The sequence below is a fragment of the Vicugna pacos genome, unplaced genomic scaffold (assembly GCF_048564905.1).
Source record: "Vicugna pacos unplaced genomic scaffold, VicPac4 scaffold_19, whole genome shotgun sequence".
NCBI lineage: Eukaryota > Metazoa > Chordata > Mammalia > Artiodactyla > Camelidae > Vicugna > Vicugna pacos.
The window spans coordinates 64,242,969-64,258,647 of NW_027328740.1; the positions used below are offsets into that span (position 1 = coordinate 64,242,969).

General features: G+C 39.5%; 1 protein-coding gene across 1 annotated transcript in view; it reads left to right on the top strand.

Moving 5' to 3' along the window:
• LOC140693122 (uncharacterized) overlaps nucleotides 1-15,679 on the top strand; it is a 141,399-nt gene that overhangs the window by 91,311 nt on the left and 34,409 nt on the right. The window contains exons 6-7 of the mRNA XM_072957179.1: nucleotides 9,033-9,155; nucleotides 10,186-10,410. Coding sequence (XP_072813280.1) covers nucleotides 9,033-9,155; nucleotides 10,186-10,410 — 348 coding nt within the window. The remainder of the gene's footprint in view (nucleotides 1-9,032; nucleotides 9,156-10,185; nucleotides 10,411-15,679) is intronic.

A 15,679-nucleotide genomic window follows, 5' to 3' on the forward strand; every position in this document is an offset into this window, starting at 1 on the left:
CTTCTGTCCACACTTGCCATGTGACTGCCTGCCCGTGTTTGGGCCGTGGAGGAGAACATATACTCATGGTTGAACTCTGATATTGCCGTCTGGTTCATAGTTTCACATCTTCTGTTACATTAATAAGTTAAATTTCTGGTTTTCTTGCATCAGTGTCTCATGAGTTTGGTTAATGTGAAACCAGTCCATGGGAGCCCAGGGGTTATGATGGTATAAATTTTTAGCACGTTGTGGCACTTCTAGCCATGCAGACATGACTGGGGGATGTACGCCTTTCTCACTGATTTCTCCCAACAGCAGGGTCCTCTCACGGATGTGAGGCTGGGAGCTCTCTGAGTAGCTCAGTCAGAGGCCAAGTCCACCAATCCGAAAATGATGAAGTACCTGGAAGTGGGTTTAATAAAAGTAAAGGGCTTCCAGGTAGTCCGATGGGCTGTTCAAGAAATTTGGTGAAAAGCTGTCCACTGTCTGTGGTTTAGCTGCTTCTTTGCTATTGAAAAGTCTGGAGTAGATGAAGGGATTTTAAAAAGCAGAAAGGAGTGATTTCAGGTGGTACATCCACACCGGTGAGAAGTGATGGATGACCGCCTGTGTGAGGCACAGACAGAGTCTTACAAACTTCATAAAACAGCTTCAAATGCTCTGCCATCTGAGTGCGCTTCATATGGGGTCCAGTTCATCACTGGTCACGCTGTGAGGGCAAGTAACTGACGATGGCAGAAAGGACACGGAGGCATCAAAAAGGTCTCACTCATGTTCCCTGTTTAAAGAATGTGGCACAGTGTATTATATTTGAGCTGGTTTTTCACTGAACAGTTTTTAGTGTTTTCTGGGACTCCCCAGTGCCCCAAGGTTCCATGCAGCTGGGTGTCCCCTCATTGCAGCTCCATCAGCGCTTGCCCTGGGCTGATGTGGTGTCACGGGAAGCAGGACGGTCAGCGTCCCCGGCTCCTCTGAGCTCCGTCTCCTCATCTGCAGAGCCTGGTTTCCCATCCGTGTCTACTTAGTAGGGTTGCTGAGAATCACACGTGATGGTTGTCAGGTGTGATTTCTGGTTGTCTCTGCGATTGGCAAATAGCCAATAATTGATAGAAACTCTTGTTTTTTTTTTATTGTAATTGTGTCTCCTAGATTGCAGTGGTTTTTAGTCTGCATTTTTTTATAACTTTACTCATTTTTAAATATGCCCTTATTTTATTTATTTTTTTTTTTGAGGTACTGGGGACTGAAGCCAGGACATTGTGCATGCTATGCAGGTGCTCTACAACTGAGTAATACCCACCCTCCTTTTCTGCACTTAAAAATAAATATTGCAATACACAAAATAGCTCTTAAACTCCATCATGGGACCTGGTCTCTGTATAGGCAAATGAACACGTATACTATTTCAATAAGAATAAATGCTGTTGAGACATAAGTTTCTGAATCTGTTAATGTGCTTAAAAACGATCATAGCTAGTGATAAACACGAGACTTAGATCCAGGACTTTTTAGGGTATGTTTTGCCATCATGGGAAATTACATTCTACCGAGAAGGCTAATTGGGTCTCTTTGATATTTGGATGGTTTAGCAGGTGATCAAGGCTTTCCAAAGCTGACAGTTTTGTATTTTAAACTAACTACAAAGTTATCTTCTAGAAGATGGAAATCCTAAGCTTGTGAATTTCCCAGTAATCCAGGGGGTATGTGTCTGTGTCTGTGTCTGTGTGAACGTTTGTGTGTGTGATTTCAGGAATGTAGAAATAAGTTCCATATAGACTTCTGTTATCTTTCTCTTCCAGTTCAAGGTTTAAGCATATCCTTACACAAATAAATTGATTTTCTTTTGTCATTTGGCATATTGGCGGGAATAAGAGGTTCTCATACTTGTTTCAGAAGGGTTGGGAAGCATGAGCTTAGAAAACGGGAGGAGAAAGAGGCAGGGAGACACTTCACACTTAGTGCAGTATCTGAGAAACGGTAGCTTTTCTTTTCTCTTTTCTTCTAAAGCAAACTGGCTCTGAATTGTAACACACTATTACTCAGAATTGCTTTTCTAATCAGATACAAGTGCCTCAGATTTTTCAAGGCAACATGAATGATGAAATGTGTTTTAGCATTTATCTTTCAAAGTAGTTTTATTTCTCAAGTAAAAGACTATAGCCTGTTTCTTCCAGCGTCTCAAGAAATTCTCATTGATCTATGTACATGTTCTATGTGCTTATTTTCTTTTCTTTTTTTTTAAGTGCTTGTTTCATTGTGGTGTGAATCAATGTTTAAAATTTCTGGATTTTGATCTTTAGAAAATGCTGATATATCAGAACTGTTAAAAACCTGATTGTTCTTTGGTCCTTGTTTGGTGGGGCACCCTATTGATTACTCTTGTCTGTTAAAGAGAGAAATTCTTCCTCTAGCCTGCAGATCATTAAGTGTATGGTTTGCAGTATGCCTTTAAATTTCATTGAATGCATTGAACATGATTGTCCAGTGAATTTTGAGTTGACTCATAGTAATGACTTTGCTTTGATTCTGTGGCTTTTGCTCCTCTCCACAAGAGCTTGAATTCTCTGTTGCATTTTGTATACGTGTTCTTCACAGTGGAAGAAATTTTGCATTTTTTACAGAGGTGGTTTTTCCTAACACCTCTGAATGCCTTCTGTAATTGATACAACAAAAATCTGTTATTTCAATGCTTAATTATTTCATAAACTAGTTTTTGGCTTAATCAGAAACAATGACAGAGTGATAATAAAAAATAGGAAAACTTTCCTTCCTTTGAAGAATAGAAATCAGGTGGTCAGGCTCACCCATGCTTTGGGCCTGACACACTTAATCTCATGTCATTGTGTATCATGATTCGGAGATGGAGTTGCTTCAGGTTTATTGATTTTTGTTTTAACATTTGTGTTGAATTCTTTCTCCAGGCTTATGTATCCTGTTGGGTTTGTTGAAACTGTAGAAGGGAAACAAAAGCTTTTTTTGGTTTCCGGAGGCCTGAGTTGCTGATGATAAGGGTTGAGGGTGGGCTGAGGAACAGAGTGACACTCCCTCTGCTCCCAGCTGAAATTGATGAACAATGAAATCAATTAAGTGTATCGGTATTTGACCAATAGAAGTTAGCGAGCCCAAACTGGCTAGTTATGCCCAAAGAAAGTACTGAATTCACCTGCAGAATTAGGTGCTTTACCAAGAAGAAGCAGCTTAGAGCAATCAGAAAAATCAGTCCTATGATGAGATATAAAGTAAATATAATATCTTTTATTTCTGAAACTTTTCTACGTTAAGTTGTGTAGAGCTAAAATTAAGTTTCAAGCACCAGGAGTTAACAGTGTGGGTGGTTCTGTATGATCATTATTCAGGAATGTGCCTAGACTCTGCTAGAGTGGCTGAAGCTGGCAGGAAAAGACCCAGAGCCAGGATTTGTCACCTTAGGGTGTCCTCCATAATGGTTCCATGTGGGAGCCCATGATTGGGTTAACAAATTGTAACAGACCCCAGCCGCCTGTCAAATTTAAGAAGAAAACGTATGCTTAGTAACTGCTTTGCAAGCAAGTGCCTGTGCATCCTCACTCCTGTCTCCTTGCCTTAAAAAGCAGAGATAATGCTTTGCTTGCGTAGATGATGTTTTAGATAGCACTCTGCTCATCGCAAAGCAATGACCCAGGCCCACAGCTATAAAGGCTGGGCTTGTGTGCAGTTAGATACTCTATTATCCCCCAAGCAAGGACCTAGCTGGTCTGGTGGTCTGCTTTGTAATTCACATGTCTAAAGAATGTATCTTATTCCCCTCACCCCATGACTTACCTAAAGATACACTAAGCCTTTGTACTCATGGTGGATTCTACAATCTCTGTCTCATCCTTCTTTCCCCAAGTTCCTGCTTACTATCACACAACTGTTAATGACGTTTTCCTTTGATTATACACAATAAATATGGGATCATTTGAGAGGCTCGTGGAGTTGGGTCCCTACGCCCTCTCTCTTTCGTGACTTTTTCCACAGAGTCTTGAGTATTCATTCCCTGTACGTAAGACTTCTGCCAGCCAGAACCCACAGTTCCAGGTGAGAAGGATGCAGGCTTTATCTCTCCTACCCGAGGGAGAGAGAGTAGAAAATTGAGATCTGCTCTTCCGTGGTCCCTTCCTGCCCCAGGTCTGCTCCAGTTCACCTGCAGCCTTCTGGCCTCTGCTCACACTGCCTCTGTCCCAGGACTGACAGCAGCCTTTTCTTCCCTGGTAAACATTTCCTGTGCCTTTTAGAAGTTGGTCTCTTCTCTGCAATACAACCCTGGCAGATGTGATGGTGGTAAACGTGCTGGAGGGCAGTCACTTGGGGACTGCCAGGAGCCATGCTGATTCTCCTGAGTCTCTCATTCGGGGTTACAGAACTGTCGAGCAGCAGAGGAAGCCCTTTAACGTGAGGCCAGCTCAGCATTGCATCACTTTCATTTTATTTTTGAATTTTCAGTGGAGAAATTATTTGTAGCAAACTGTTCCAGATTTTTGGCTGCCTGCTTTCCTCACCACCATTTCCTTGTTGGCTCTGGTGCTTGTTGTAAGAACCAGGTTTCTTCTCTGGTTATTTCTAGCAGCTGGGCTTGCCGAATCCTTGATCTGCATTTGAAGCAGAATGCTTCTTCGTGATGTCAAGCTGATTTTCCTATTTCTGAATATTTCGTGTACACTCAGCAACTCTTTCAAGTGAAATGCTCTTGTCCAATTCTGTTAACCCATATTTGCCGATCTCCTGCTTTCATGCTGAGGGCAGTTTCTTCTTCCTGTAATAAAAGTTAGCAATTTGCATTTACTATTTGAAGGTTCTGGCCCTAGGTGCTTTTGTCCTTAACAGTTTTAATACAATTCACCCATTAAAATGTGCAGCGGTTTTTACTCAAAGCCCAGAATTGTGCATCGCAGTCAATCTTAGAATATTTTCATCCCCCAACAGGAAGCCCTGTATGCACAAGCAGTCATTCCCATCTTCCTCATCCTCCCCCAGCCCCAGGCAGCCATTGTTCTCTCTCTATGGATGTGCCTGTGCTGGACATTTCATGTAAAACAAGTTATTTCATGTAAATGGAACTGTCTATTGTGACTGACTTCTTTCACACTGAGTAACTTTTTCAATGTATTTCCAGGTTGTGGCCTGGGTCAGTACTCTATGCTTTGCTATTGCTGAATTATATTCTACTGTATATCTGGGCCCTACTGTTTACCCATTCATCAGGTGATAGTCGTTTGTGTTGTGTCTGCTTTTTGTTTGTGAAGAGTAATGGCGCCGTGAATACTCCTGTAGGAATTTTTATGTGGACATTTGTTTTCAGTTCTCTTACTTGTGTGACCAGAGAGCAGAAATGCTGGGTCATTCATAAACCAAATGTTCAACTCTCTGAGGACCTGCCAGGCTGTTTTCTAAAGTGGCCACCCTGTGTTACATCCTCAAAAGCAAGGGCTGCGCGCTCCGCTTCCTCTGTGTCTTCATTAGTGCTTGTTACACATTTTTTTTATTATAACCTATTGTAGTAAGTGTGAAGCGGTTTCTCCTAGTGGTTTTGACTTGATTTCTTTTACAGCTAATGATATTGAACATCGTTTGATTGTGCTTATTGGCCATTTGTATATTTTCTTTGAAAAATACATTTTCAGATACTTTATACACATTTTAATTGAGTTCTCTTTTTCTTGTTGAGTTGTAGGAGTTTTTTCTTTTATTTGAAGATACAAATACTTAATCAGATAAATAATTTGAAAAAATTTTCTCCTCTCTGATGTTTTTTCACCTTCTGGATGGTGTCCTTTGAAGCAAATTTTTAACATTTGATGAACTCCAATTTATCACTGTTTTCTTTGTTCCTTGAGCTTTTGGGGTAATATTTAAAATCTGAGGTATTTTATTTAAACTTTTATATAAAAATAACTTAATTCTTAAGACTGTTCTAGGAGATGGGTGCTGTGGCTGTCCCCAGTCTATGGATAGGAGACTGAGGTGCAGAAAATTTCACTGAAATATCAGTGTCACAGCTACCCAGTGCTGTGGGATTTCAGACCCTCATGTTTGTCCCCAGCATTTGTGATCTTCACCACCATGCTCCACTACTGCCTGGAATCATTAATGAAAAAGTTTTCCTTTTTTGATTTCTTGATTGTTTGTTTTCTCATTGGGGAACTCACCTCTTCATTTTCCTTGCAGAGATCTGTGTAGGTTTATTTTAGATCTCATGTACTTATTTATTACACAGGCTCCAGCGATGATTGTGCCTAGTTGATCTAATCAATTCATACTCAAGTCTTTCCTGCTCATGACACTAAAAAGAGAGTCATGATTTACATAATGCTCAAAGAAGAATGTACTTGAGTGATTTTATTTTTCTAACCAATCAAACAAATCAAATAAAAACCCGGTGTTGGAACAGATTATAAGTCCTGCAGAATAGGGTCACTGTCTTCCTTGTGTTTCATTTGATTTGTCACAGTGTCTGGATAGTGCCTTGCTGTCCAGCAGTTTTGTGAGTATACGGTGCTCGTGAATCATTGTAAGGAAAGAATTTTGACAACAGACTGTGTTGTTCATTTCACAAGGGAAAAGATCATATAGAAATACTGCTCAGATTTATTTTAAAATTAAGCTTGGTGTTTTGAGAAGGGTTCAAGAAACCATACAAAAATCTTTTTCACTAATTTTAAATCTATCTTAGACACATTATGCATACATAGCAGAGTAACTTATCAACTAGTTTTGACAAGAGGAGTGTATTATTGATTATCTATTTTAGTTGAAATATTCTACCTGGGATAAAGTAATCAGTGCCCATAAATGAACAAATATGTTTGTATTTCTATGCAACATGGGGGCAGACTTCATATGTTTTTATATAATATATATGACTGTGTGTTTTAATCTGTCTGTCAGTGTTTTTATAGTTTTTCATCAATGTTGTAACTTTAGAATTCTTCTATGGAAATCACCCCCAATTCTAGTGCAGTTTGTACTGTGTATCCTGTCTTATGCATGGGATTCCACTGTCCCCTCACTGAGGAATTTCCTCTCCTATTGAGTTAGTAGCAGAGTTAAAGGAACTGTGATTTCTAGGCCTTTGCTCTCCATGTGTTTGCAGTTGGCTGTCAATCAAGATTTTCTCTTTCTTGAGTTTTCATTGTTCAATTAGAATTTTGGAAATAACAATTAATATGTTGCAACACTCTCCCTAGAAACTTGATGTGTTTGTGCTTTTCAGTTTCCAATTTACAAAAAATGTAAATGCACTCTTGTTTTTAAATAGTCCTTTTTCACTAGATATTTGTTTACTTCTTTATAGTCAAAATATTTTTTTCCCAATGAATGAATAGGTTTGCATGTTTTAAAAGATACCTTACTTTTTAAATTTCTTATTCTAACAAGTATATTCATTGTACAGAATTTAGAAAATAAGGATAAACACAATTATAACTTAAAAATGGCCTCTAATCTCACCTGGAGATACAGTTGTAAGGTTTGAAATTGAGAATTACAAGTCCTCTCAAACTGTTCTTCTATTTCAAGTACGGTTTGGTTACTGAGATCCTCGAATTCCCATATGAATTGTAGCAGCAGATAGTCAGTTTCTGCAGAGGAACCCACTGGGATTGTGATCGAGTCCACGTTGAATATATGGATCGCTCTGGGGAGCACTGCCATCCCAAGAATGCTGTCATTTGATTCAGGAATGTGCGTGGTGTGTCTGTCCAGGTATTTAGGTATTCTTTAATTTTTTTCAGCATTGCATAGAGTTTACATTGGATTATTTTACTATATATTTTGCCTTTATACTGAGGACAAGTGTGCAAGGTACCGGGATCAGAAGTGTATTGGAGCTCCGCAGCTTGCTGCCACCATGGACGCTGTGCTCTTGCTTCGCCCACTGTACAATGTTGCACAAAATAGGACCTAAGTAACTCTCTCTTGAAAGAATGATTATATGATTGCTGGATGATGCTTGAGAGTCCTTGTGATGATGTCTTTTTCCCAGAATTTCCCCTCTTCTTTACTATGCCCTTTCCCTTCCTTTCCTCCAGCCTGTGTTTCAGCCTGCCTGTGGCATTGATTTTCCTTGTCTGTGGACTCTTCCTTTCACTAGTTCGTGATAATGTTACATGTGAGATGTGGAAACTTGCTAGATGTCAAGAAAGAGGAAATCCATTGCATTCTAGTTTTTTTAGAGTGTGCTATTGTATTATCGATTGAAATGAAATCAGGCTGACCCATTGAGCCATCCCCTGAGCTCTTTTTGCCTTCCTACAGGTGATACTGCTCTCGTTGCTGCATGTGCCCTTCCCCCAGACTTGGTTTTGGGGTTGAGTAAGTCACCGTCACTGGAGCCCTCTCTTTAAATGATGAAGAGAACATTTGCTCTTTCTCCCTGTTTGGGGACTTGGATGAGATGAGGCAACAGATAAAGAATGGAGCCCCACCTCATTCTGACCCCCGCTCTTTCCGTTCCTTTCTCCAGGGGAAGAGTACAATTCAAAAATATAAAGATTGTGAACTAATGAGATAGACAAGACAACCGATCATTTATTAAATACCCTTTCATGCCAGAAACAAATGTATTATACACACAAAAAGCACATAAAATACGGTAGTACTGTGGTTACAAACGTGGGTCCGAGTTCGAGTCCTGGTCTGGAGTGACAAGTCCTGTGAGATGGAGAATTGGTAGGTCGGCTTAGCCTCTCTTGGACTTGTTTTCTGTCCTGCAGAGATGGGGCTCGCTAGGCGTCCCTCCCCCGTAGAGGTGCTGAGGGGTGTAAAAGACACGTGTAGGCAGACCGAGCACAGCTGCTCTTTCCTCGTAAGTGCAGGATAGCATCGCTTTTGCGGTGATGGCTTTATGACTGCACCGTGTAGACTCTCAGTGCTCCAAAGGGATGCCTTGCAGATTGGAGATGGGATTCTCACTTCTGTATATACCCAAGGATTGTGTTATTGGGCCTTGCTAATTTGACTCTATTCTTTAGAAAGTACATAATGTAGATATATTTTTCAAACATGCATGATTTTTTCTTTTATTATTTAAGGTTCTACCCTCTCATCTCTTGGTGTGACTTTTCATGGAATCCAGGAAACAGTCCTAAGCAACCTGCCTCTTCACACTTCTCCGTGGTGGTTTCCTTCCCTGACTAGAAGAGGGTTTTGCATAGGTAATTTTGATTGCTCCCCTTCTCTTGGAGACTCTCTGTTTTTCTGCCCATCTCTCACCTGTCCATCTGTCCATTTCTCTACCCACTCATTCTTCTGACTTGTTTCAATAAGCATTTCAGGCAGCTTACAGAAGAACAGGTACCAAATAAACAGGTGAGAAAATGGGGCCAAGTTCATACAGTGAGGCTAGGAGTTGAGCCTGTGTGAGAGTTGCCAGCGTGAGACACACGCCTCTGCCTTGTGACTTATAAGATAGACAACATCAATGTGCCTGAAGCTCCCAGCAGACACAGGGAAACAGGGTTTGTGGGAGATGCTCATTGGCTGTGAAATAAATAAGTGGCTTAGTAGAAGCCCAGCCTTTCCAAGTACTAAGGCTTAGGAGAATATTTTAGTGTCTTCCAAAATCAGATTATTGCATCTTTTCTTTTTCAGAGTTTTATGTATAGTTGGTTTACATTCTATACCTGGAAATTTCTCCAAAACTTCTGCCCACGTGAGTCCCATGACTCGGGAATGGGGTGGTTCTGCTCATTGACGGGTGTTGGCCAGAAACGGAAAATGACAGCCTCAAAGGAGCCTGGGATTTATCAGTTATGTTTTGTCAGTGCTGTAGATTTCAGAAAATGCTTTCACCTTTTCTTTCCATCTGAGGCAGCAGCGCGCTCTCTTACCAGCATCAGGAGCTCAGGGCCATGGGATGGTGGGGGCTGACTGCACTGCCGTCAAGACAGCTGAGCTAGTCACTGCAGGTGTGGTTCTTTCACATACTGCAGTTCATGCTCTTTACTAGAATGTTTCAACAGGGAGTTAATTAACTGAGTTAATTAACATTTTATAAATATGATGCTTTGTTGAAAAGACAGTCATAGGCAGAATATAAGTTGTGATCACTTTAAAAATGGTTTCATTACTGAAATTTCAGTAGGAAAGATCCAGTTTATCTTATTTCCGCCTCTCTTTAAAAGTAACAAAGAAACAAGACAGAAAAAGCAGAGGATGATTTCTGTTCTTCCTCTCGGCTTGCAGGTGCCCTCACCTCCAGTGGCATCCATCCAGACACCAGCACTGACACTGGCCGTGCTCAGAACTGCCTCAGCCCTGAAGACACATCTGACAAATGGAAGGGGGCCGCGCCCTGTTACAGCAGGTGCTCTCATTTTGTGGGTCCTTATGTAACTGCGCGGTGTTATTCAGGATCGCCCTTTCTACACTTTGTGACGCTGCTGCGGTGTCTCCTAGTTATTTGTTTCTGTAAGTACTCGTGTAATTTTCCAATGTGTGGTACTAGACATCTAAAAATGCATTTTTCAGATGAAAAATAGTGTGTATTTAATATAAATGTATGAAAAAAGGGTCAAATGGATCTATCCTGGTGCCAGTACTCAGAGATAATAATTAACACATTAACATCTATTTTCTGTTCTTTTCATCAGTGTGTATTACCTCTGTCATAAAAACCAGCGAGCAATGTGTGCCTGTATACTGTGTGGAGACCTCCATTTTCCATTCGGCTTATTACACATTTTTCTACAATATTCTATCTCCCCTGGCATGATTTTTAATGACTAGTATAGCATTCTGTCTTGTGGAGTCCTCGTCCATTTTACTTTGGACTTAAATAAACTTTTAAATTCCAAGTATACTTAACTGAAATTCTGAAAAGAGATCTGTTGTGGTACCGAAAGTCCCCTACATCCCTTCCCCTTTTTTCCTGAGAGTAAAAACTGCTGACAATGTGGAGTATATATTTCATGACCTTTATGCCTATGTCATATAAATAAACACATACATACACGTATATGAGAAATCTATGTCTATGTGTGTGTATATATGCTTTATTGAAAAATAAGGCCATACTATATGTTTTCTGCAGCTCGGTTTATTCACTCAGGTATATATCACAGACGTCCTCTCTCTCCAGACTCACCCGGTCCTTTCAGATAGAGTAGAGGGTTTTCCTGATATGCAGGTTTGGTCTCTTGTGTAAGGACACCTTTCGTGGGAGCGTACTGTGGACAAGGCCTTGGACCACGCCGAAACACCGGAACTTTAGTGCCCACAGCTCACCGTGATTTACCGCATCATTGTCTTGATGGTGGACACTTAAGTTTTCTCCATTTTCCACTGTCAGAAAGGGTGTTTGACTGGCATACTTCTTATACAAACATTCCTGTGATCTTGTATGAGTATTATTTTCGTTAAGTTTTCTGGAAATTTAGTCCTTGGATGTGACAACTACATAAATCACAGGCTCCTTTCAAGTGAATCAAGAAATTCCTTCTCCTGTGGGGCATGAAAAGATGTAGAATAACTTATGTAACCAATTCTCTATCGCTGGATATGATTTCACTTCAGCTTTTCTTCTCACCATTGTAAACAGTGCTGTGTAAATGCTCTGATAAGTACATCTTTTTGAACTGAATTTTTCTAAATGAAACGATTCCAAAATGTGGAGTTCAGCCTGTGTGTACACACGTTTTTCAGAGTTTACATATCCATTGACATGTCATCCTCCAAAAGATCGCTCACAGTTTGTTCTCTCAAAGATGGACACTAGCTAGAATATCTTTTAAAAATATGTGCCAATATGATGAGCAAAAGTACTTTTTCATTGTTTTAATTTGCACTTGATGACCAGTGAGGTATTGAGCATTTTTCACTCATTAGCCATCTGACTTTTAAAAAGTGAATGATCTCTTTTGTCCTTTGCACACATTTAAGTGAGGCAGCTTCTTGTTGCTTTGTGACAGCTCTATGTATATTATGAACATTAACCCCTTGTCTTCATCAACATGTATCAGAGAGCTTTTCCTTGTCATATTTTGCCTTTCATTTTTTCAGTAGGTTCATTTTTGTTGTGGCCCAAAATAATCTTAAGATTGTAAATGTCTTCTTTTTGGGTTTTATTCCTGATATTATTCTTAGAAATACTTTCTTATAATGGTATAAATTTCTTCTGTAGGTTTTTTTAATCTCTAAGATGGAGATGATGATGGTACTTGTTATAGTGAAGAGAAGTTGAATTAATATGAGCAAAGAATTATATTCGCTGTTATTAGTACTTTCTAATATTCACATCACATTCTGTAATTTTTCTTGCGGTCATTATGACTGGAATAGAATTTGTTTTTTCCAGGGGATTCTCTGATTGTCCCAAGACAATTATTGAATTCCTACTTTGCTTTTTAACTTGAAATCCCACCTGTAAAGAATACTTATGTACACTAGAGTCTCTTTTAGAGCTCATGGTTTATTTTTATCAATCTTACTTTCTTACACTAGCACTATATCTTACATATTGTAAACATTTATTTAATATCTGACAGTGCGATTTTTTGATTCTCTTTTTGATCCCAAATTTTCTTGGTTAGTATTATGACTTTATTATTCCTGAAGAATTCTAATATAATTTTTCAAGTTAAAAAAAAAAAGAAGTGCTGTCGTGGGATTTTTTAGTACTTTTGAATTATCTTTAGGAGAACGTACATTTTTACAAAACTGCTTTCCTCCATACAAAATGTTGATGTCTCTACTTTCACACCTCTTACTTTACCCCACAGTACTGTCCTGTACTTCCACCATGTACAACATGGGCATTATTTTTGAGTTTATTCCAGATTATTGTTGATGTTTTTGTTAATTATTTAAGTCAGAATTTTTTGCTATTGTATATTTTAACTGTTAAAACTGACACCTAGGAAGGCAGATTCGGTTTGTAAATACTCACTTTGTAACTTCTCATTTAAAATTGTAAGTATTAAGTACTTGTTACAGAATCCTTTCTTTTCTGTTTTTAAAAATTTGTTTCCAAGATTCTCAAAATGGTCATAGCAAAGTAGTATAGGTGGGGACAGAGATGGAGAGAGGTAGTGTGGCTCATGTACAAACTGTGAGCACTTTCATGGCTGCGTTTACGCTGGAAAAGCCGCTGAAGAGTCCAGGATAAAACGGGTGGCTTTGTATGCAGTTGAAAGCCAGCTTTCTTGCCTGGTGAAGCCTGGTGGGCGTGACAGGTAGATGATCAAGGTCGAATGGAGGTTATTGGCTGCACAGAGCGCTGTGTCTGAGAACTGGAGAATATCGCCATGGGAAATGCTTGGTGCCAGGAACAAAGCAGAGGAGCTGGGGACCCTGTGTGTTAAGGAATTTCCAGCCCTCGGAGTGGGAAGATCAGACTCTGCATTCAGATCTGAGTTTGAATTCATCTTCTTTAGTTTACTTGTCCTCTGACTTTGGTCAAGCTATATACCCTCTTTCACTTCCTGTTTTCTTATCTCTCAAAATAGGAGAATTACAGCCTGCTGCTAGATTGTTTGATCAGGTTAAATAATTAGTGTCTATAAGATGCCACGTACAGTCACAAGCTCAGTGAGAAATGGGCTGTCACCTGTTCTTCTGCAACTCAGTGCTTGACAAGACATGTGGGAAAGCCAGTCCCTAATTTGTGTGTGATGCAAGTAGGAACAAAATTAATGTCTTGCCTTTCCCTAGCAGTATACTTACAGCTTTGCTTCATTTACTTCTTTCCTCCTTTCCTTTCCCCTTTCCCATCCTCCACCAAAAGATCCTGAGACTCTCTCAGAATAGTAGATTCAAATTACTTTAAAGGTTGGCTCATCCTCATGAAATGATAGTAACATAAAAAAAAATCTGTGCACATCCCACAATACATTGTATTTGATTTACACACACACGTGTGCACACATACACACACACAATCAGGCTACCTTCCACTTGCAGAGGGATAAGGACCACTTTTTCTGAGTTTTCACTCACTGAGCTTGAGAACAATGTCTCTTACACAGACTTTCACCAGGCTTCGTGCATGGTGTTTTTAATTGAATTTCGGCTTTGTGGCCATAGATATAGTCTCCTAATAGAAGAGAGAAAGTGGAGACATAGACATTCCGCTGAGATATTGGTGTCATCATATTTTAGTTGGAAAGGACTTAAGACAGCATAGAGTCGTAATATTATATGGGTGAGAATCCATGATGTTGTAACTTGGACAAGAACATGGACCTTCTGCCGTCTTGTCCACAAAGGTGAAGAGGCAACTGGGCAGGGGATGGTAGGGATCCTTCTTGCTTGAGTTCCATGTTCTTGCTAGTTTTCATTGCTCAGTTGCCTTTAGTTTATGTCCATGAGGCCTCTCATGGGAAGGTCACTCTGTCCTGATAGATTGAGTTTCTTATCAGCAAAAAGCTCTGGACCCACTCATATTTCCCAGAGTTTTCTGCTGACCTGCTGACACTTTATATAATTGAGACCTAAGAAACTACAGAATATAAAATCCTTATTGTTATTGTTTGCCCTCGAGTTCCATAGGAAGGGGTGCTGTCTCAGGCTGTCTAAAGCCAGATCTGAACAAAGATAGGGTGACAGGCTGTGCTGCTGGTCCTCCACAGTTGAAGGGGATTTCCAACTTAGCTTTATATTCAAGGCAGATGAGTTCAAATCTTGCCTTTACCAGTTATTATCTTTGTGAATTTGGGGAGAAACTGTACTTTTTTGTGTCCAAATTTGTTTATCTGTAAGTAAGTTCAGTATTTATTTTAAGGTTTCTGTTTTAGAATTGAATGAGCTAATACTCTCATTTATACCTAAAATAGTGATCTCATGGTTCTATGCTGGTGCCTTGGTAGTTGATTACTAAGGGACTCCGCAGTGAGATTGGGGGTGGGGGACCCTGGATAATAGAGCTTATATTCCAGGATATGCTTGTAAAAGACTGGATGTGCAGTGGATTTTTAGTAAATATCTACTCCTTTCCTAATCTGCATTGATTGTGTATATATCTTTATACTAATATATGAACAATTTTTATTGCAATTTAAATATCTTTGTAGTATTTACAATATCTAGTTATAAAAATATGTGAAATAAAAAGATTTGAATTTATTTTCTTTTCAATAAGCAAAACAAAATAAAATAGAAAAGAAAAAAGTTTTGAAGGAGTAGAAATAATTTTATTTCTGTGGAATCAATTCCTTGTAATAGGTTTTTTGTTCATGTTGTTAAAAAGCATATAAAATTGATAGGTTGTGAAATACTGGAAATGAGGAAACAGTGGAGACATACTACCTCTAAGGCAGTCAATTTGTTACCAAGTCCAAACTCGTTCTGCTTGCTGCATGACAGGCCAATTAATCGGGAGATGAGATGTTGGAGTAAGGAAAAGAGACTTTATTTGTAAAGCTGGCAGACCCAGAAAATGGCATATTGTTATCCAGTAGAACTCTCTTCCCCAGGGCAGAATTCAGTCTCCTTTTATACTAAAAAGTGGCGGGGATGTGGCTGGTTGTTGCAAACTTCTTGCTGTATGAATTGTTTGTCCTTGAAATCCTTTGTTCCTGCAGCTGTCCATGTGGGTCAAATTATGGTGCCCCTGTAAAACCTCCAAAAAAAAGAAAGGTTATTCACTATTTTACAACTTGCCATCTATACATAAGTGTAGAAGAGCAAATATCCTTAAAGATCAGAGCCCGGAGAATAGACCCTCCTGGATATTTCAGGCTAA